Source organism: Equus quagga, chromosome 19 (genome assembly GCF_021613505.1).
Source record: "Equus quagga isolate Etosha38 chromosome 19, UCLA_HA_Equagga_1.0, whole genome shotgun sequence".
Classification (NCBI taxonomy): domain Eukaryota; kingdom Metazoa; phylum Chordata; class Mammalia; order Perissodactyla; family Equidae; genus Equus; species Equus quagga.
Window position 1 is genome coordinate 34,237,835 of NC_060285.1, and position 24,482 is coordinate 34,262,316.

Here is a 24,482-nt window from a genome sequence, read left to right on the forward strand (position 1 = left end):
GGCAGCTGGGGGTCGCCCTGCCCACTGGGATTCCCTCCGGGCCTCTCCCGGAGCCATGAATGCTCGGCGTGGCCCCTCTGCTAATGGCAGACAGAGAGTTTTGTCTGCTGCCCGGGGGGAACTCCGGCGCTTCCCGTCCGGGTCGCAGAGCCGGCCTTTGAAACTTCCCCCAGCCCCTCCGAGATCTCCGGCAATCCCTAGTCCCACGGGGCAGGCAACGGCAGCTGGGAGACCTCCGTACCCTCAGCGACTCTCTCTGGGACCCTCCAGGCGCCGCGAACACCCGGCGGGGACTCCCCGCCAATGGCGGGGAGAGACTCTCCTCGCAGGCTCAGGTGTGCAACTCCAAAGTTTCCCTCTGCGTTTAGGAGTAATTGCGGAGGGTTTAGGTAGGGTTCTGGTCACCTGTTTCCACCGTCGCTCCTCTGTTGTGTGCTCGCTCCTGCCCTAGATGTGTGTAGATCCTCTGGGGGCGTCCGTTGGAAGAAAGCCGCTTGCGGGTACTAGGCTGCTCGTCGGGGTCGGAGAGTTTTCACCTATTTCCACATCCTCCTGGAGGAAAGTCCATCCGCCTTCCGATGTATAGTCGCGTGGGTCTCTCAGACATCCTGAGATGCTGTCTGGATATCCTTTGTCAAGCGATAAGTGTCCAAATAATTGTAGACTCGAAGGGGGAGAGACAAAGAGGACTACTCACGGCGCCATCTTGGATCTTCTCACTTTAGCCCTTTTTAATGCCTGAACTCTCGTTTAGTTTGGCCACTTTTCCCTAATCTCTTATCACTTTGCTTCTGAAAACAATATTCCCCAAACACTATTTTCCTTTTCACACAACTATTTAAAATTTCTCCATAGCTCTTTAAAAAGAGTGGCTAACATTTATTAAGTGTGCTATGTGAGAGGCACTCCTATGCAATGCTTTCATGTAGTTTCCTCAACTACAAAGCGGGGATACTAGGCAGCAATTTCATCAGGCATATCGTGAGGATTAAATGAGAACAATGCTTGGAACAAAGTAAATACTATACCACTGTTTGCTATCATTATTAGTTTTCATGGTTACCATTTTTTTACATACATTTTCTATACCTAACAAGATTATAAAAATGACTTGAAATCATGGGTTACATTGAATTTCTTTTATGATATTCAATATGTTAGGACACTGGTTGCATATAGCAAGCATAGAGTAAATACTTGGTGACTGAGTAAGAACCAATATATAGTCTGGTTAGCCTAGTAATGGAAAATAGTAGATTTTTGTGTGCTTACTATGTTCCAGAAGTTTTCTCAACAAAATATGTGTATTATCCCATTCAATTCTCATAATTATCCCATAAGCTAGGTACTATTATTATCCTCATTTTGCCAATGAGGATTCAGACACATAGGAAAGTTAAGTTATTTGCCCAGGATCACACAATATAGGGCAGGAGTAGGATGTCCTTGTTTAAAAAACAGTGATTTCCAAACTTTAGTGTGCACTGAATCACCCAAAGGGCTTGTTAAAACACAGATTACTGGGCACCATCCCCTAGTCTCTGATTCAGGGGGTCTGGACAGTGGCCAAGATTTTGCATTTCTAACAAGTTTCCAGGTGATGGTGGAGTGCTGGTCTGAAGATAGACCTCTGAGAACCACTGCACTGAGTTATATTCTTTCCTCTATGCTACACAGCTTAAATTGCACTTGGAAAAAGATGTTTCTAAACAAGAAGTTGACAAGTCCTATCCTAAAACATGTGGAAACATACCAGGTTACCTTAAAAAACAATGTAATATTAGGAATTTATGTGGAAACTGAGTTTTGAAGATAAAAGAAAGAAAAATAGACTTTCAGGCAAAGATAGTAACTCTTCTGTGATACATAAGTTATCAACTAGTAGCAAATCACACAGGTGTTTGACTTGTTGTAAAAATGTTGCTATTTTCTTAACCAAAGACGAAATAACAAATTCAGGAAACCAATGCATCTGGAAAGAGTGTCAGAGGTATGCAGAGGCCTCAGACAAGGGAGGAAAAAGAGAGTACTTCCTAGACTCTTATCTTATTCTACAGGTAGATTAAGTCAGATATAGGAATTTCAAACATAACTAGATCATTGATTCTTCTGTAATAAATCTTATTTTCCTCTGAAGTGATCAGCACCAGGATCTTCCTGGTTATGGCCACACATCAGAGAGAAACCAAATCAGGACAAATAGTCAAGTGCTTCTGACCTATGATCAGGTGTCACAACAACCTTTTTTTCAATTATTCATTCTTCTTTGTCTACATTTGTTCATAAATGTTGTATTTTCACTACCTGGTCAAATTGAGAAGACTTGCTGACTTGCTCCAAACTCTAAGGATCCTGAAATAGATTTTTCCTACCTGAATTTTAACAAATGTTTGCCTTTCCTTACACTTAGCATGTTGCCAAACTCACCTACCTTGATAAACCCATGACCCAACATGATACAAATGTCAAATGTACAATAAATCACATCAAACCATGTAACAAATGAATGCTGCTAGATATAAAAAGAGACAAGAGTTTAGGACAGAATCATCATCAGTACCAGAAAATTCCAAAGTGGACATATGCAAAGTCTTTCAGTATTCTGGGATGTAATTCACCTGGACCTGGGTAAATAAGTAAAGATTTGAGGATGTGTGAGAGAAAATCACTTAAGGCCCAGGGAAAGATCCAGTGGAAAGTGAAAGGCAGGAAAATTACAGGAATTTACATAGGGCTGGGAATAATTCTCATCAGCCCAAGTTGAAAGGATACATATAAGAGGCATCAGGGAGAATACTCAGAAAGTTGGCACCATAGTAGTGGGGCTAAATTAGCACTAGTCTAAAGATTTCTTTGGGACTTCTCTAATAGAACTTAAGAGCAATCTTTGAAAGCATCTCATTAATTCTAAGTAACTTAGCTGCTGCACAAAAGAAACAAAATAGATGTTATTTAAAGGAAAAAACAAAATTAAGAAATCAGCGATATAAAATTTAAAATGTCCAGAATACAATCAAAATGACCAGGCATGCACGAAGCAGGGAAATATGACCCATAATCAGAAAAAAAAATAATAAAAATAGATTTCAAAATGATAGAGATGATGGAACTAGTAGACAAGGATGTTAAAATAGCTATTATACATAGTTTTCATATGTTCAAGACGATTTAGGAAAACATGAGCACAAATAGGAGAGAAATTGCAAATGTCAAGAAAAAAGACATAAATAAAACTTCTGGAGATGAAAAACACAATATCTAAAATATAAACTGAAAAATAGTCTGGATAGGATTAACATCAGAGTAGATACATAAAAAGAAAATAGAGCACTTGAAGACATAGCAATAACTATTAAGAGTGAAATACAGGCAGAAAAAAGTGTAATAAACGTAAGAACAGAGGAATAGAGACTTCTGGGATATATCAAGGTCTAATATTGGTGAAATTGGACTCCTAGCAGGATAAGATAGGAAGAAAGCAGAAAAAACATTTGAAAAATAATGTTCCCCAAATTTCTAAATTTTATAGAACTATAACTCTATCAGATCCAAGGGGTTCTATAAATCCTAAGCAGAGAAAATCCATATAAAACCACACCAAGCACATCATAATCAAATTGCTGAAAACCACTGACAAAGAGGAAATATTAAAAGTATCCAGAGACAGAGGAATGAAGACAAGAATATCAGCAGACTGATCAGAACCAACGAGAACCATGAGACAGTGGAAAGACATTTTAAAGTACTGAGAGAGGAGATTGACTGCAAAGGGGCATGAAGTAATTTTGTGAAGTAATGAAAATGTTCAGTATCTTGATTATGGGGGCTTTACAAAATATTTACACCCACAAACAAAACAGATGAGGTTTATTACATGTAAATTATCTCAAAAAACCTGATTATAAAAAAAGATGTTGGTCAATTTGGGGAAAACAGTGTTAGCATAATATGAGCGATTCAGATTAGAGAAACTTTTTTAAAGAAGAAAATTCATTTTAAAAAGTTACAAAATGTCTTTCTTCATTTACACCTAGGTCCTGCAAAATTCCAAAGAGAGGCATGAATTCACACATGCTTATAACACATACTTTAACAGACACCAACTTTCCCTTTTAAGAAAATAAAACAAAATCAAATTACTGGCACAAAGAAAATAATTTTAAGTAGAAACCTATGTGATTTAGATGACTTGCAAAAATTATTTCCGAAGAAATGTCTTTTCTATAAATATAAAAGTCAAGTTAACAACATACTAAAATTGTCACACAATCAATGGTATGGATCAGAATTATCATTCAAATTTGCATTAGTTCATGTGTATCCAATAAAATATTTTAGGCTGAAGATTTTTTTCTTTAAAGATTGGCACCTGAGCTAACAACTGTTGCCATACTTCGTTTTTTTTTTCTTTCTGCTTTTTTCTCCCCAAATCCCCCCTGTACATAGTTGTATATTTTTTTAGTTGTGGGTCCTTCTAGTTGTGGCATGTAGGACACCACCTCAGCATGGCCTGATGAGCAGTGCCATGTCCACGCCCAGGATCCGAACCAGTGAAACCCTGGGCCACTGCAGTGGAGTGGTTGAACTTAACCTCTCAGCCATGGGGCCAGCCCCTGAAGATATTTTTTAAACTATTTTTACAAAACTATTTTGTTTTTAATAACTTTTAAATTATTTTTCATTAATTTTTTCCAAGCAATCAATATACACAGGACAAGTTTCATCAAATTATATTTTCTGGGAGATCTCGTCAAGATGGTAGTATAGGCAGACCCTGAATTCACCACCTCCCACAAACACAACCAAGTTACAACTATCCTTGGAAAAATTACCCCGGAGAGAGAACTGAAAACTGGATAAAAAGAACCCCCACAACAAGGGACAGTCCTGACTGAGGCGGAAGAGGCAGAAATTCCTTCTGGAGAGGAAAAACCCATCTTTGCGAGCTGCAGACCTTCACAGCTGGCCGAGCGGGAGCCACCGGAAGATACGCAGCCCTCCCTGGAGGAGTGAGGTCATGAGGGGGGCCCATTACTACTAGAAGCATCCTTCAGACTCAACACAACTGAGATGAGTGTCCCACTATCTGGCTTTGCTGGCAGTTAACTGCAATGGGGGATACCCCCAGAAAAGCTGTTGGAGGAAAGCTGTAAAAACCTAGCTCTTGAAGGGCCAACACACAAACTCACCCATCTCAGAGAGCAACCTAAAATCACCAAAAAGACAGCTGCAGTCCTTTGGTGAAAAGAGACTTATCTGGTAGGCTCTGGGTGCATCTCAGTTAGAGGTAAGACCTCTCCAGAGACTGAGACTTTGGTGGTGGCCATTTTTGTGACCTAGTACATGCGTGCTGACACGATGCTGGCAGACACCACTGAAGTTCTTCCCCTGGCCTGATAGTCCAGGGATCTGCCACACCCACTAGAGTGCAGATTTAATCCAGTTCAGCCAGGGCAGGAAGCCTGCCCTAAAGACTGGCCCCACCCAACAGTAAGCCCTCAGGCTACTTGTCAGCCTGCATAGACTGAGTGCCTTGATCCTCTACAAGAAGGCGATTGTGTCCACCTCTGTGGGGCAGGGCCTGTGTGAGGACCAGGTGAACTGTGGGGGGCATTGGTGAAGAGGTTGGGGCCTCTGCAGTGGGGCAACTGGGTACACTCCAGAGGGTCAGGAAGTGTGCACAGTCCAGGGCTGTGTTGACAGTGTGTGTGGACCTGTGGGGGGTGGGGCTTATCAGTGGCAAAAGACCTGTGCTTCACAATCAGCCACAAAGAGGACTGACTCCATCTTCCAAAGTCTGAAACAACTGGTCGCTCCTGTGCCTAGGGTCAGCCCCATCCAGCTGCAATCCTAAGAGAGCTGACAACAGTCTTGCAGGCCTGAGGCCTACAGCAACCGTAAGCCCCTGAGCCTAGCAACCAGTTACACTGTGTACATACTCAATTAACAGGAAAACTGCAACAGGAGTGTGCCACTAGACCTTGCAGCCGATGGTGCTGGGGTTCCCCAAACACAATTTACAAACAGCCAGCCAGGGAGGGAAAGACTAGATTCCTTGGGTACCTGAGGTAACAGCAACCCTGCCACAGCAGAAGGACACAGAGGCCCACACAGGGGTCACTTCTGGATCATCTGGACTGGTGATGAGAGGGAAGCACACTGCTGAGCCTCAAAAGGCATCTCTTACATAAGGCCACTTCTCAAAGCTCAGGAGACAAGGCTCACTCATCTAATACACAGATATAAGAACAGAGAAAGAGGCAAAATGAGGAGGCAAAGAAAGACATTTCAAGCAAGGGAACAGGACAAAACCCCAGAAAAAGGACTAACTGAAACAGAAATTAGCAATTTACCTGACAAACAGTTCAAACAAAAACTCATAAGGATGCTCACTGATATTGGGAGAAGACTGGATGTACACAGTGAGAACATCAACAAAGAATTGGAAAATATAAAAAAGAACCAATCAGAAATGAAGACTACAATACTGGAAATGAAAAATTCACTAGAAGGACTCAATAGCAGAGTAGATGATACAGAAGAACAGAGCAGTGAGCTGGAAGAAAAACTAGAGGACATCACCATGCTGAACAGATAGAAAAAAGAGACCGAATGAGAACAGTCTAAGGGAACTCTGGGACAATATCAAGTGCACTAACAATCATATTATAGGTGTCCCAGAAGGAGAAGAGAAAGACAAAAGGGCAGAGAATCTATTTGAAGAAATAATAGTTGAAAACTTTCTTAACCTAAGGAAGGAAAAAGACATCCAAGTACAGGAAGCACAGAGAGCACCAAAGAAGATGAACACCAAGAGCCCAACACCAAGACACATTATAATTAAAATGTCCAAAATTAAAGATAAACAGACAATCCTAAAAGAAGCAAGAGAAAGGCAACAAGTGACATATAAACGAAAGTCCATACAGCTATCAGTGGACTTCTCAGCCAAAACCCTACAGGCTAGAAGACAGTGGTGTGGACATATAAAGTGCTGAGAGGAAAAAACCTACAGCCAAGAATACTCTATCCAGCAAGGTTATCTTTCAGAATGGAAGGACAGATACAGAGCTTCCAAGACAAGCAAAAATTAAAGGAGTTTATCACCAAGAAACCAGTTCTACAAGAAATACTGAAGGGACTTATTATTTAAGTGGGAAAGAGAAGACCACAAATAGGGATAAGAAAATTATCAAAAAAAAAACAAAAACAAAAAAATAGGCAATAAAATCACTGGTAAAGGCAACAATATAGTAAAGGTAGCAGATCAACCACCTATGAAGATGATATATAGGTTGAAAGACAAAGGGACTAAAATTACCTATTACAATAAGAGGGTAATGGATAGACACACACAAAACAAAAGATTAGATATGATTTCAAAAACATAAAATGTGGGAGGAGGGGATTAAAAGAGTAGAACTTTTAGAAAGAGGTCAAGCTAAAGAGACTATCAACTCAATAAATATTGCTATATATGTAGAATATTATATAGGAAATTCATGGTAATCACAAACCAGAAACTATAATATGTAAACAATGAAGTAAGAAGAAGGAAATCAAGCATATTACTAAAGGAAGCCATCAAACCACAAGGGAAGAGAGCAAGTGAAGAAGAAAGGAACAGAGAAGAACTACTAAGACACCCAGAAAAAAAAGTAACAAAATGGAAATAAATACACTTTTATCAATAGCTACTTTAAATGTCAATGGACTAAATGCTCCAATCAAATGCCATAGGGTGGCCAAATGGATAAAAAAAACAAGACGCATATATATGCTGTATACAAGAGACACACTTCAGACCTAAAGATACTCACAAACCAAAAGTGAAAGGATGGAAAAAGATATTCCATGCAAATGACAAAGAAAAGCAAGTGGGGGTAGCAATACTTATATCAGACAAAATAGACTTTAAAACAAAAACTGTAACAAGAGACAAAGAAGGACTCTACAGAACAATAAAAGGAACAATCCAACAAGAGGATATAACACTTATAAATATCTACACACCCAACATAGGAGCACCTAAATATATAAAGCAATTACTAACAGACATAAAAGGAGAAATAGACAGTAACACAATAATAGCAGGGAATTTTAACATTCCACTTACACCAATGGACAGATTCATCTAAACAGATCAATGAGGAAACACTGGCCTTAAACGACACATTAGATGAGATGGACTTAGTAGATATATATAGAACATTCCACCATAAAACGACAGAATACACATTCTTTTCAAATTCACATGGAACATTCTCCAGGACTGATCACATATTAGGCCACAAAACAAGTCTCAATAAGCTTAAGAAGATCGAAATAACACCAAGCATCTTTTCTAACCACAAAGGCATGAAACTAGAAATCAACTACAGGAAGAAAATGAGAAAAGCCGCAAAAATGTGGAGATTGAACAAAATGCTACTGAACAATGATTGGGTCAAAAAAGAAATCAAAGGAGAAACAAAAAAATACCTAGAGACAAATGAAAATGAAAATATGACATTCCAAAATCTATGGGATACAGCAAAAGCAGTTCTAAGAGGAAAGTTTATAGCAATTCAGGCCTATCACAACAAACAAGAAAAATCCCAAATAAAAAATCTAACAGTGCACCTAAAGGAACTGGAAAAAGAAGAATAAACAAAGCCCAAAATTAGCAGAAGGAAGGAAATAATAAAAATCAGAGCAGAAGTAAATGAAATAAAGACTAAAAAAACAATAGAAAAATTAATGAAACTAAGAGCTGGTTCTTTGAAAAGGTAAACAAAATTGACAAACCTTTAGCTAGACTCACCAAGAAAAAAAGAAAGAAGTCTCAAATAATACAATCAGAAAGGAAAGAGGAGAAACTACAACAGACACCTCAGAAATACAAAAGATTATAAGAGAATACTATGAAAAGCTATATGCCAACAAATTGGATAATCTAGAAGAAATGGATAAATTCTCAGAATAATACAACCTTCCAAAACTTGATCAAGAAGAAGCAGATAATTTGAATAGACCAATCACCAGTAAGGCGATCAAAACAGTAATCAAAAACCTCCCAAAAAATAAATGTCCAGGACCAGATGGCTTCCCTGGAGAATTCTACCAAACATTCAAAGAAGATGTAATACCTATCCTTCTCAAACTCTTCCAAAAAACTGAAGAGGAGGGCAGCCTTCCTAACTCATTCTATGAAGCCAACATTATCCTGATACCAAAACCAGACAAGGACAACACAAAAAAAGAAAATTGCAGGCCAACATCACTTATGAACATCGATGCAAAAATCCTCAACAAAATACTAGCAAATTGCATACAACAATACATTAAAAGATCATACATCATGATCAAGTGGGTTTCATTCCAGGGATGCAGGGATGGTTCAACATCCACAAATCTATCAACATGAAACACCACATTAACAAAATGAAGAAGAAAAATCACATGAGCATCTCAATAGATGCAGAGAAAGCATTTGACAAGATGCAGCATTCATTTATGATGAAAACTCTAAATAAAATGGGTATAGAAGGAAAATACCTCAAGATAATAAAGGCCACATATGACAAACCCACAGCAAATATCATTCTCAATGGAGAAAAACTGAAAGCTATCCCTCTAAGAACAGGAACCAGACAAGGATGCCCACTTTCACCGCTCTTATTTAACATAGTATTGGAAGTCCTAGCCAGAGTAATCAGGCATGAAAAAGAAATAAAATGGATCCAAATTGGAAAAGATGAAATGAAACTGTCGCTATTTGCAGATGATATGACTTTGTATGTAGAAAACCCTAGAGAATCCACTAGAAAACTTTTAGAAATAATAAATGAATACAGTCAAGTTGCAGGATATAAAACCAACATACAAAAATCAGTTGTGTTTCTATACACTAATAACAAAATAGCAGAAAGAGAAATTAAGAATACAATCCCATTTACAATTGCAACAAAAAGAATAAAATACCTAGGAATAAACTTAATGAAAGAGGTGAAAGATCTGTACACCGAAAACTATAAAACATTGTTGAAAGAAATTGAAGAAGACACAAAGAAATGGAAAGATATTCCATACTCTTGGATGGGAAGAACTAACATAGTTAAAATATCCATACTTCCTAAAGCAATCTATAGATTCAATGCAATCCCTATTAAAGTTCCAACAACATTTTTCACAGATATAGAACAAAGAATCCTAAAATTTATATGGAACAATAATGATTGCAAATAGCCAAAGGAATCCTGAGGGAAGAGAACAAAGCTGGAGGTATCATACTCCCTGATTTCAAAATATACTACAAAGCCACAGTAACCAAAATATCATGGTACTCGCACAAATATAGATACATAGATCAATGGAACAGAATCGAGAGCCCAGAAATAAACCCACACATTTATGGACAGCTAATATTCGACAAGGGAGCCAAGAGCATACGATGGAGAAAGGGGAGTCTCTTCAATAAACGGTGTTGGGAAAACTGGACAGCCACACGCAAAAGAATGAAAGTAGACCATCATCTTACACCGTGCACAAAAAACAACTCAAAATGGATTAAAGACTTGAGTGTAACACCCGAAACCATGAAACTTCTAGAAGAAAACATAGGCAGAATGCTTTTGACATAGGTCTTAGCAGCATATTTTCAAGTACCATGTCTGACCAGGCAAGGGAAACAAAAGAAAAAATATACAAATGGTACTACATCAAACTAAAAAGCTTCTGCACAGCAAAGGAAACCATCAACAAAACAAAAAGACAACCTAACAATTGGGAGAAGATATTTGCAAACCCTATATCAGATAAGGGGTTAATAACCAAAATATACAAAGAACTCATAAGTCTCAACAACAAAAACAACCAACAACCCAATTAAAAAATGAGCAAAAGATCTGAACAGAGATTTCTCCAAAGAAGATATATGGATGGCCAACAGTTACATGAAAACATGTTCAACATCATTAACTATCAGGGAAATGCAAATCAAAACTACAATGAGGTATCACCTCTCTCCAATCAGAATGGCTATAATTAACAAGACAGGAAACAACAAGTGTTGGAGAGGATGTGGGGAGAAGGGAACACTTGTTCACTGCTGGTGGCAGTGCAAACTGGTGTAGCTGCTATGGAAAGCTATATGGAGCATCCTCAGAAATTAAGAATAGATCTACCATGTGATCCAGCTATTCCACTGCTGGGTATTTATGCAAAGAACTTGAAAACACAAATGCATAAAGATATATGCACCCCTATGTTTATTGCAGCATTATCCACAATAGCCAAGACTTGGAAGCAACCTAGGTGCCCATCAAGGGATGAATGGATAAAGAAGATGTGGTATATATACACAATGGAATACTACTCAGCCATAAGAAAGGATGAAATCCAGCCACTTGTAACAACATGGATAGACCTTGAGGGAATTATGCTGAGTGAAACAAGTCAGAGGGAGAAAGTCAAATACCATATGATCTCACTCATAAAAACAATGACAAACAAACACATAGCAACAGAGATTAGATTGGTGGTTACCAGAGGGGAAGTGGGGAGGGAGGAGGGCAAAAGGGGTGATTAGGCACACATGTGTGGTGGTGGATTATGATTAGTCTGTGGGTGGTGGACATGATGTAGTCTACACAGATTGGAAATATATTATGACGTACATCTGAAAGTTATATAAGGTTATAATCTAATATTACTGCTATAAAAACAAAAATTAAAATTAAAAATATATAAATAAATAAAATGGAAAAAAATTGTTTTCTGCAACTATAATAAAGTATGCACATATGGTACAACAATATTTCTTTACCTCCAGTTTATTTCCTGAAGAAGTGGGTTTCCAGTGAGAGATAATTCACGGAGAGAATAGCACGCATCAAACCACTTTATGGTACTTGTAAGATCTACAGAAAGTAAACAATAAAAATCACTATGAAAGGTATCACAGATAAAGAAAAATAATGTCAGTGACCATTTTATTTATTGGTTAGATATTAAAGAAAAGGAACAAAAGTTATTTATTCTGCAGAATATGATATGCTATTAAAAGGAGACTGTATTAAAAACACCAACTCTGCTGTCAGAATATTTATTTCTAGGATATAGCAGCTGTGTGAATTTATGCAAATCATACAGCTGCTTTACGATTGAGGTTCATATCTATCTCGCAGGGTGAAAATTAAATGAGATAATGTGTATAAAGGGCTTAGAACAGTTCATGCCAGATTATAAGCACAAAATCTGAAAAAGTGAAATCTAAAGTAATAGAATAGTAGTATAATTGAACATATCCCTAAATAGAATTACATGGATCTGTTATACCTTTAAAAGTTAAAATAGTAGGTCAATCTAAGGTACATTACAGATGAATTTATACTGGAATTGCCCTCCCACAGAAAACAATCATAAAAATGGACAATGTATAGGAAGTACCTATTTATAAGCCTGACTGAGATAAAAGAAACACACATGGTAAACCTCCAATCACAATGGCTTTCTGCCTGAGAGCAATTTATCACTTCAGAGCGGGAACGTGGAGACCCAAGTGTTTTTGCTGAGTGAGGAGGCAAAGATTAGAACTGAAGCTGGAATTTATGGCAAAAAGTATTGAGAAGAAGCTGTGTGTGTATATGTCGGGGGCGGGGAGAGTTGGCAGAAGTTTATGTGAGGATTCCCTGCGGGTCCTTGAACAAGTGCTAGGTGTTACACCAGCAGGGCAAGAATCTGAAAAGCCTAGCAGAGATCCCTGCTGTAGGGCTAAGGCTGAATAATGACACTAAAGGTCACGCAGCAGTGAAAGACATTGGAGTTTCATCCCAGCCAGAATAAGATCTAATTGAGCATCTCAGAGATTGAGCTAAAATCCAGAAAGACTATGCATTAGGAGTGAAAACAATGCCCTGGGGTAGGGGCATGCACTAAGACTTGTCTTAGGAGAGAATGAAATTAAGGCTGATAGAAACAAAATTATTCATCAGTTATCCATCCAATTGCCTGCCAGAAGTAAACTTAACACCCTTTAAAAGGAAGACAACAATGTCCAGACTCAGTAAACTGTATTCTGTATAAGGTTCAACATATAGTTACAAATTACTAGACATATAAAAAATAGAAAAATATGATCTTATCATTAAGAGAAAAGCAGTTAATAGAAACACATCCCAAAGTGAGCCAAATGTAAATCAATTTTTTGACAAAGACACCAAAGTAATTCAATGATGATAAAAGCTTGTTCAACAAATGTTGCTGAACAACTGGATATCCCTATCAAAAACTGAACTCATCCCTTCACACCATTCAAAAAATTAATTTGAGACAGATCACAGACCTAAAAGTACAAAACTTCTATAAGAAAGCAAGAGAGCATAGAAAATCCTGTTCTCAATCTGGAGGTAGAAAAACATTACAAAGGACACACAGAACAGTAACTATTAAAATATGATAAATTAAGTTTCATCAAAATTGAAAACTTCTGCTCATCTGGATGCCATTAATACAATTAATAGGTAAAAGAGGGACTGGGAGAAAATGTTTACAAAGCATATCTGCCAAAGAATTTCATCCAGAATATATAAAGAATTTATACAAATAAATAAGAAAAAGACAACTAAATTTTAAAAATGGTTAAGACACTTGAACAGACACAAAAGAATATGCAGAAATCATCAATAAATCATGCAAAGAGGCTTAATATTATTATTCACCAGGGAAATCAAACTAAAATCATTATGAGATAACACAATGAAACACTAAACACCCTCTAGAACGGAGCAATCAGAACTCTCCTACATTACTAGTGCAGATGTAAAACATTATGAGCATTTTGGAAAACAGTTTTTTCAGTTTTTTATAAAGTTAAGCATAGACCTACTCTATTATCCAGCAATTATACTCTTATATATTTACCCAAGAGAACTGAAAACATAGGTCCACAAAAGGATTTGTACCAGAAATTTCCATAGGAACTTTATAATGATAGTAGCTCAAAATTGCAAACAATTAAAATATCAATCAACAGGAGAATGTACAAATTGTGATATATTCATGAAATAGACTACACTTCAGAAAAAAAAACCTACTGATATGGTGGAATGTCACATGAATGCTGAGTAAAGAAAGCTAAAAGAGAACGTATTGTTTGATCTCATTAATATAAAGATGTAGAACAGTTTAACTTATCATGAGAAATTTAGAACTGTGGTTGTCTCTATGAAGGAAGTGACTGGGAATGGGGATGGGGAAATTTTGGGGGGAGTTAGTCAACCAAATCAATTCATCATTCTTCAATTTAACAAACTTTTAATGGGTGCCTACTCTATACCTGTTAGGAGGCAACAAGTTAGACAAGTTTGTTTATTCATCCTCATTAGGCTATTTATTTCATAGGTAAAAGATACATGAATTTTAAATATAAATGTAATTGTGACATTTGCCCAGGTCTACCAGAAAGATATGGAAGTGTTCTGATTTTAAAAGTGGAAAGAAAATTTTGATTGAATTATTTCACCATGCTTTTGAAGGAGTTCAGAATACGCCACCCCAATATGCCATTCTGGCATATTGACAGTTTTAGTTAAAGGTGCTTAAAAAACACAGATGCAAGAACAACACTCTAACCTCCTTCTTCCTCTTAAAAGCAGGAGATGAAATTCCCATGTTAAAGATATCCTCCACATACCAGAAGACATTTTTTTTTTAGGAAGATTGGCCCTGAGCTAACATCCGTGCCCATCTTCCTATATTTTATATGTGGGACGCCTGCCACAGCATGGCTTGCCAAGCGGCGCGTAGTTCCGCCTGGAATCTCAACTGGCGAACCCCGGGCTGCTGAAGCAGACAGCGTTAACTTAACCACTATGCCACTGGGTGGGACCCAGGAAGACATTCTTATCTCAAGGACAGGAAGTCAAGGCCAAGAGAAATGTATGCAAACTTGTTAAACTAACCTTTATTTCCTAGTCACTTGTACATCCAATTAATTACCTTAGCCCAAGCTCCTTTGCCTTGTCATATTTTCACAATTTACTACTCTTTGTCCAACTCACTACATAAGTGTTTAATTCTAACTGCTTCCTGAGGTCTTTATTTTTCTTGTGAGAATTCCCGCATACATGTTAAAAAAAAAAATTAAAAACCTGTATTCTTTTCTTATGTTTGTCTTATTGTTATTTTAATTCTTAGGCCCAGCCTAAGACCCTAAGAGAGTAGAGGAGAAATTTTTCCTCCCTTACATCTTACTGTATAGATATTTTATTTGTGAATGCCATTAACACATTTACCCAAAACAACTTCTTACTATATTTAAAAAGTAAAATCAAAAGCCTATTATTTAAAAAAATTATGTATTATTCTAAACTTACCAGAGAGACAATTGTTGCTGACATCTAGTTTTTCCAAAGAAATAAAATGAAAAAGTGGTATGATTTTTGTTAAGCTGAAAACAAAAATAGAATACATAAAAATTTTAAATTAGAATGTCCTTAACACTATTGATGTAACTATATAATAATACATTTTTAGAACACAATTATAAAAGATAGGCAATTGTATGTAGTTATATATACAATTGCATTTGTACAATAAAATGCAATTATAGCAACATCTATTAACAGTACTTACTAAAAATGCAGTAATTCTAAAATTCTAAGTATTCTATAATGGAAGATTTATATGCATCTCTAAAGAGAAAGGAATTGCCAATTCCAATCAAATATCATGGACTTCAATGTGTACTCAGTCTTTAAATAAAAATAAGTAGATTTTCTGCTCTTGCCGTTTTGTTTTGTCTTTGTGTAAGGCTAAATATACAGAGAATTTATATTGTCTGAGTATTTTTTTCTGGCTCACACATATAACAAGCCATTAAGTAATAAAAACATAAAACGTATTTATTCTCACTTTTTGACAGAATAACTGATTAGAGTAACTAGTTTTGCTTTTTAATTAAAAAAATGTTTTATTCACTATATTGAAAGTATTACAAGTAGAAAGTTACACTGGGGTTATTTCTAAATTTGAAATATGCATCTGAGGAACACAATTATAGGAAATGTTTCATATCAATAGAATGGACTTAAATTTGGCAAAAATATATTAACATTTAAAATTAATATTCATTATTAATTCATGCATATCTAAATTCTAATAATAATGAACTTTGTACTTTTTAAAAGTTTCTATCTTTTTCTAAGATATAATTGTCACTAAGAAGCTTTATTCAAGCAAGGAGTGTCAATGATATCCAAAATATTCCCATCATTGGAAGCAAAAGCTATGAAGGGAAAATTAGTTTAATTTGCATTTCCGACTAAGACAGTCTACACTTACTTAGTAACATAATGTCACATTACTCTAGCTACCTGGAAATGAAAATTAAGCGAGTTTATCTAAATCTTTAAACAAGACAAAAATCTCTTTGTATAAGACATATTCTCACTACAAATACAAAAGTCTTCTGAACTAATCCCCCTTATAAATGTTGGAAATCCATAAATGTTCAAAATATGCTCCAATTAAAGGAGTACTTCTGGTACCAAGAAAAAAGAGGCATGCATTAATTTCTACTTCTTTTACTTTCTTGTTTTTTATACTGTCCCTCCAGTTGTCCTGGAAGAGATTTTTACATCTTTATTTTTACCAACTCCCTGCCATGGAAAAAAAAAAAAAAAACCTACTATTATTCTAAGGTCAGAAGCTTACAGAATAATGAACAGGAAGCCTCATGGTTCTGGCATAAAACTAAGCCTTGTATCGACCTTGACTCCTCTCTTGCACTATCCTGTTCCGCATTAGCAGAGACAGAATATACTACTGATGAAGAAATAGACTAAATAATGAGGCTGGAAGAAGATCTCTCTGAATGTAACCAATCTTAAGTACAATATTACTATTTATACAAAACCTATACAACACCACTTCTTAAAAACAATTTCCGGGGGAAAAAATCCAAGGTAACAAAAGTATTAAAATATTGGCCATTACATTTATACATACAATTTGTTATTTGCATACACATTCTTTAATAGTAAAATTTACTGAAATGTCACATGTACACTGAAAAAGAAAAAAAGAAAGAAGGAAGGAAGAAACTTACAACTTTTTCAATACATGATTAGTGGATTTAAGTCCTAATTTTATGACATTTCTAACTCAGGCACGTTGTAGATCATTATTACAAGTAAGAAATTTAAGTTCTTCAAGTGAAAATATAATTCTAATAAATGTATTTATTAACAAGAACATTCTTATTTGTTTTGTACCTTTAATATATTTCTAATACTAAATCTTTACCCATCTCCTAGAAGAATTTTGAAAGATTAATAGTTGAGTTTTTCTCTTTTTTCAGAACATCTCATTTTTTTAACCAATAAGTTATATGGCAACATATAGATAGCAGATAAATTATGTGAAGACATCAAGTAAAAATAACCAGTAAAGTTTTAAAATTAAAAATAAAAATTGCTTTTACAAAAATCAGTCTAAGTAAAAAAAAATGTTTGGTTTGGCCAAATATTTTTATAATATTGAAGTTTTATCTTTTCAGATAACCATGCTTTTAGGATCATGTTCTTTTTCTTTTTTGGAAATTTTAATCAAGAAAACTGGCTATTCATTCACCTTTATGACTATTCATTAGGATGGCAGAAACCTAATAGTAGAATCTTTTTTTTCAAACCTCTAACTTTTCCTTTTACTGACATTCTGTGTATATTCTTTTTCAAGAAAATTCAAACCAGAAAGACAAAGGACATTAGTGAAAACCTAATACCATTTGACCTTGTCACATTAGCCCTGGGCATTAAAAAGATATAAATTTCAAAGACGACAAAAAGCAAAAGATTTGTACAATGAGCAGCCAATGGGTAATAGTTTCCACTTTCTGCTCCTACTTAGAGTCTCACTGGAAGTTAGAAAGGCTTATGAAGCCAGAGAGTCTTCCAATTAGAGCTCCACTGAGAAAAACTTAAAACAGTCACATGTCCTAATGCAAATTTAAAACATAAGTCAAGATGAAACAGTATTTCAAACAATATGTACTAAGTATCATTCTTTATATGTATTTCATTTGTTGGGGAAAAAAGCATATGGACACATAATTTCTTCCTTGCTATGAAAATATTTATCAAAAATTAAAAGAAAAATATATGCTATTTAAAAAACACACCAACCACAATCCAACTATCACATTTATAAAATTCTTCTCAGGTTTGCAAAATATATTGACATACATTTTCCTTTTGATCATCATTAAAGTCCCATTAATTAGGTAACGTAGGTATTACTATCCCTTTTACACATGAAAAAACTGAGGCTCAGGTAAGGAGAAGAGAGTTCTTCAACATCAACTGACAGATAAGTTGTAGATTCAAAATTCAAACCCGAATCTGCTGACTTTAAGTTTTACCAAACCTGGTGTTGTTCTGAAAAAGTTAATGTACATGTAGAAGCTTAATGTAAGATGGGTAATTTCTACAGTTAATGGTATTAGCTTATTGTGAAAAATCCCAAGGTTGAACTACTTTTCACTATGATTTTAGGAAATGATTTTCCTGTGGTTATGTCCATTTCTATAAATCACATTTCCCTGGAGCCCTCAGGCCTTCTCCCTTCACACTTCCAAAAATGACAGCAGGTTACACGTGCAAAGAGCTTTGAGAGATTCACAAAAATACATTCAAATATAAGTGACAGTATTATTTAAAAATTCAAAATATTATATATTATATAATAATTTTACCTCTTTTTAAAATATAGTTAAGTTCAAAAGATTAAGTTCTATTATTCTTAAGAGTTTTTTAAGGGTAATGACATATTACTCAGTTTTGATCCCCCAAAATAGCAAACACCACCTCAATATCCAAATGTTATAAGGCAAAGCAAACAAAATTATAAATAAGGATTATTTGCTTTAAGTATCCCAATTATTGTTATCAACTCTAAAACATTTTAATAGTCTTGTTTATGATAATTCTTAGTCATACCAGATTGATAGGGCAAAAATCTATTAACTACTACTACTTTTAACTTCTAAAAGTAGAATATTTCTTTGATGATTTAAATTGTCCAAAAAACTTAAAGGCATTATTTTTCAAAACATGTTCTTGATTTAAATATTTTCTAATCTCTTTAAATATTATTAGGCTCATTAATGTGGCTTGAGATCCATTTCTACAAAATACGCTAGATATGTCAATTACTGAGTGATTTACTACATATGTCCAAAGCATACCTGAGGATTTCTATTGAAATTGTATTTCTTACCTGAAAAATATTGTGAAAAGATTCAATGGGTTTGTGATGGCCCAAATTACTTAAACAGTGTTATCTGCTAGAGCTGGCTCTAGAATAAATGTCCTTTTAAAACCAAATCAACTTCCATATTTTAGATCTGATTAAAAGAATTTGAGGGAATTTTTTAATACAGATTCAGTTTTTGACTTGTCAAATAGTGCAATAGTCTAATACATGGAAATTAAATCATGTGGGACATACATGCTGAAAGGATGAGCACTATTGTGGCAGAGAGTGAGAGAAAACTTTAAGTTTTGGGGGAAAAAAGAGGCATATATATTAACCTTGGATTGTCCCTATTCACTTGTTTTGTAGGAACCGTGTAACTTAAAGAAGGAATTTCTTGTTAAAGGTGGTTTCTTTCCCTTACTCCATGTGCCTTTGATGAACAAATTAATCATATTAGCGTGAATAGGTCTCAATGAAATATCAGTGGAGGGAGACATACACATATTGTGCTCCTGTTTTGGTTTTAGACAGTTATTCTCTGCAAAGATCCAGATGTTTGGTGGTTTCAAATGGATCTTCTGTGGCAGGTACACATCTCAATTTAACGTCAAGGTATTTTTTTAAAGTGTTACTTTATATCCTTAGGGAAATCGAATTTAAATCAATCTTAACAGTTACAAAAAGACATGGAAGTTGAGAGCAGATTCAAAATTGTTCTTCCAGGACTTAATAAGTACCACTTGAGAGAATGAGACATCCTTCTGAATTAAATTAACTACCTCCTGTATTTCCAAGGACTATATTCTTTACAAATATAAGCAAACCTGACCTGAGAGATTCCTACAAGTATATCTTTGAGAAGAAAGAAAATGAGTAGGATAAGTCACAATTAAAATTCTACTAAAATTTGAGAGTGTATCAGTACACAACTTTAACTTTTTAAATTTTATAAAGTTCTATCTATATGTAATAATTTGTTGTGATGCACCTTCATCAAATTACCGGAAACACTGAACAGCTTTTCTACTTTGTTATGAAGATCACACATTTATGTTAAGTAATCGTTCACTCCACTTAAACTTAAGCAAAGTATATTTTTACCTGTTTTGAGAGAGCGTCAGGTTTTGTAGTAAAGGGAGCCAATATGAAGAAAATGCTTCCACAGTTGAAATGCTGTTATCATTCAAGTGCAATTCTCTTAGCAGAACATGATTCTCCAAGGATGGAAGCTATATTTAAATTTGGCCATTAGCTTATATTAAGCAAAATATTGTTGTCATTTAACCACGTTTAAAATATAAAACTTACCAAAACTAACAACAGACATTTTCTGGTAAACAGCATACCATAAATCAAAGTATATTATAAGAATTTTAGTATGAATAAAACTTTCAATAATTAACTTCATAATTAGAATTTGTTTTTTAATAAAAAGTACTTTTTACAAATTTTAATTAGAATTTCATGATAGATAAGTTTGGTCTCACTTATATACTGAAATATAACTGAAAGGTTGTGATTTATTATGTTTCAGTATTATGAAAAACTAATGTTAAATTAGATTTCCTTATAAAATATTCTACTATGTTGAATACTTTTTAGAGGAAGGTACATAACAGTGTTAAAGTAAATTAGAAATCAAATACAGCTGATAAGCAAAAAAGAACAAAGAAAAATTAATCAAAATTGCTTTTAAAACGTGCAGTTGATATTTTTATCAAAAAAATTGTGTTAATCACAGAAATTAACTAATTCAAAGCAATTACCTCACTTAGATAATTTCCCTGTAACTTCAGTATTTGGAGCAATCCACAGTTTTCAATGCCCTCGACTTCAGTAAGATGATTATATGAGCAATCCAGGTATATAATGGTAGGAGTATCACAAAGCCCTCTCGTACTAATTAACTGATTGTGGTCCACAATTAGTCGTTGAAGATTTTTCAAAGATTCTAAGCCACCTGGAAGAAAAATTTTCCAAAATCACTTGTAGCATACATTCTTTCAGACTCTAAAGGAGAGTTTCAATCTTTTCTTAATAGTTGTACCTTTATATTTCCCAATATTTCTTATTATAAGTGAAGACAGCCCAATTTCCTGGTGAAAAATGTGTAAGTGTAAAATGTATTATTATTTAAACTTGTATCTAAGAGATATATTTTTGAATGACATATATCACTTTAAAATTGAACAAAATACTAAAAGGCATACATTGGGCACTTAATGTTTTATATTCAAATAACAATGGAACAAGGGAGACATAGAAGGACTCATTTTAAAACAAAAGTTTTCAGGGCAGGCCCTGTGGCCGATTGGTTAAGTTTGCGGGCTCCAGTTTGGCAGCCCAGGGTTTCGCCAGTTCGAATCCTGGGTGCAGACATGGCACCCTCTTATCAAGCACGCTGAGGTGGTGTCCCACATGCCACAACTAGAAGGACCCACAACTAAGAAAAAAAATACACAACTATGTACCAGGGGGGTTTGGTGGAGAAAAAGAAAAAATATAAAATCTTTAAAAAAAAAAGTTTTCATCTCAGTTTCAGGGTCTTTGAATTTTGAATCGTTGCTTAGGGTTGAATGTATAACATTAGAATGCCATTTTTCTATCATTGAGATAGCTACCTTAGATTCCCAAATGAAGTAGTTGCAATTGTATTAAAATTAATGAAATATTAGCATATTCTTCTGGTATTTCGAGATTGTCACAAGTGGCCTCCTCTTTGCCTAGATAAACTTAAAATCAATATGATACTATCTAAGAAATACAATAAGGCACTTAGACTATAGCTCAGAGGTCATAAGGAAAAAGTTGAGAAGGTTGTTTAAATAAGCCATCAGAGTTAACATTGGAAAGAGACTCTAAGGAAGTCTGTAAAAGTTTCACAGAAGATATTAAAAATCTAGAAAATGTTGTTTAAATTGATTATTGGACCATATATGTTCTCTGTAGCTACTACCGTGTTACACGAAATATGCAATTCTGGAAAAAGGAAGTATTTTTTAAGGTCTAGAGTAAGTACCAGCAAGCAGAATGTCTTCTGTGATTATTGTACATATGCAAGTCATTGAGGCTAAACCTTGGAGAATTCAGCTTCATTCTGATTTTCTTGACAAACCTCCACAAAATATTTTCTTCAATTAAATGTTGGAATATACATGAGTTTTTTTACCAAAACTTATTTGATAGTAAATTGAAGGATAATCTCGAAGGAAACATAATTATGTATACAAACGAATATCTAGAATTCATGTAATAAATTTATCCTGAAGGAATTTAAAGCATTTAACCCAAGATTTAGTCTTTTGATTACATATTGTGATTTACATAAAGAAAGGACAGACAGCCTGCTTGTATCAAAAAATGAAGAAATAAAAGGAGGAATCAAATTATGTTACCAAGATCTCACAAGAAAACTTGATTCTGCATATTTTAAAAATTCAGATACTATTATTATATACAGTATCACTCAGGATTATGAGTGTATTGTAAAAATACTTCATAGAGATACATTTCAAGAAAAATAACATTTAAAAGTCACAGTTTCTCTAACAGTTTAAGTCAAATAAAGCAACTTAATGTTACAGATGATTATTTCTCATAAAAAAGAATACGTTTTTATACTAAAAAGTAAATTTTCTTATAATGTTAAATAAAGTATGCAATATCTAAGAGAAGCAGGAAAATGCATAGAAGACCTATAAATGAAAAGACAGACTGAAATTTAAATTCAGGCAGTAATCTTACATTTTTAAATATTTATCTAGGCTCAATGAACGGGTATTTTCCTGTAATGTATAACAGCAATTATGACTTAGAGAAAATTGTTATCTGATGTTATCAGGAGTGAGTTGTTCTTCCCTATAAGGTATTTGATTAAAACAGATCAATTATACATTATCAATTCCAAGGGATTAGAAATAATATATTACATATAATAATAAATATAGATTAGGTACAATGTAATTTAAAGTCTGCTGAAATAGAAAATACTTTGGAGTTTAGCATACCTTATGATCACATCTAATGAACATTGATTAACCCACTGAAGCAGATAAAAGGCATTCCAGGTAGAAGGAAATTCTAATTAACATAAATTTGTAGCTGTGTGAAATAAAATGTCATTTATCAAATATTTAAACATCTTAACAATCTATTTTCATAAGCTTAATATTTTTAAAAGCCATGAACGTTGTTCTTAGGTCTTTCAGAGCTAACCAGAAATAGAATTTTCGATTAGCTTATTTAGAGTGTGGAATGCATTTGTGAAACTTTTCAAAGGTCAGCCAACACACAAACCAAGAATGAAACATTAGGTTACACACTGAGGAAAGGTAAAGTATTTGGCATAAGAAGTTGAAAGGAAACAGCCAATAAGGCAGAAAAACAATTTGGAGAGGAAAAAAGGAAAAGGCAAACAGAATTCTGTGATGATGGGAGTGGTTAGTAAAAACAAAATCAAAATAATATATATTCTTCAATTATCAAAGGCATTTTTCCCTACACTAACTTATATACGGTCAACAGTGTGAGCCAGGGTGGCAAAGGCGTCTGAAATAGGCCACTGCAGTAGCAGTGATGAAGCAGCTGAAGACTTTTGCTAGAGGCATCAATGGTGTAATCAGGATGGAAGCCACAGTGCAATGGAAGTGAAGACAATGAGTGTAGACTACTTATTAGAAATTTGATACTGGAGAGAAGGGCCTCCAAAGTCCTTAAAATAGCCCACAAAACCCTATCTCTGAACTCATTCTCTATTATTGTCCCCTTCCCTTGGTTCATTCTAACATGCTGACCTCCTTGCTGTTCCTCACACATGGCACACATGCTTCCCCCTTAGGGCTGTCTGTATACATAAGAAATAACCATCAGTGTGTGACATGTTAAGCTAGGAAGAATTAAATAGAGCTTATTAGCTAATTTCAAATATTAAGGCACCATGATTTTCAATCAATACGCAGAGAAAGTACAATTAGTCTACTCAATGATCTGTTAGAATTCCAATCTGGTGGAATTACCATGACTTCAACCTTTAGATATTGAGGGTATTTGACTAAGCATTTCTACTTCTAGGAATCCGTTATACAGTAATACAAAGCTGTAAAGTAAAATATAGAGAAATTCCTTGTAAAGCAAAATATAGAGAAATTCCTTGTCATATTATTTAAAAACAAATAAATGGAGATAAGTTAAATGTCTATCAGTAAGGGAATAGTTAAATAAATCATGGAGAATCTATAAAATGAATA

General features: G+C 34.8%; 1 protein-coding gene across 1 annotated transcript in view; it reads right to left on the minus strand.

Annotated features, from left to right (window-relative positions):
• The window catches only part of LRRIQ1 (leucine rich repeats and IQ motif containing 1), a 201,435-nt gene that overhangs the window by 118,850 nt on the left and 58,103 nt on the right, over positions 1–24,482 (minus strand). The window contains exons 10-13 of the mRNA XM_046646524.1: positions 21,003–21,196; positions 20,338–20,465; positions 15,357–15,430; positions 11,807–11,900 (exon numbers count right to left, since the gene is read on the minus strand). Of these exons, the coding sequence (XP_046502480.1) occupies positions 11,807–11,900; positions 15,357–15,430; positions 20,338–20,465; positions 21,003–21,196 (490 nt within the window). The remainder of the gene's footprint in view (positions 1–11,806; positions 11,901–15,356; positions 15,431–20,337; positions 20,466–21,002; positions 21,197–24,482) is intronic.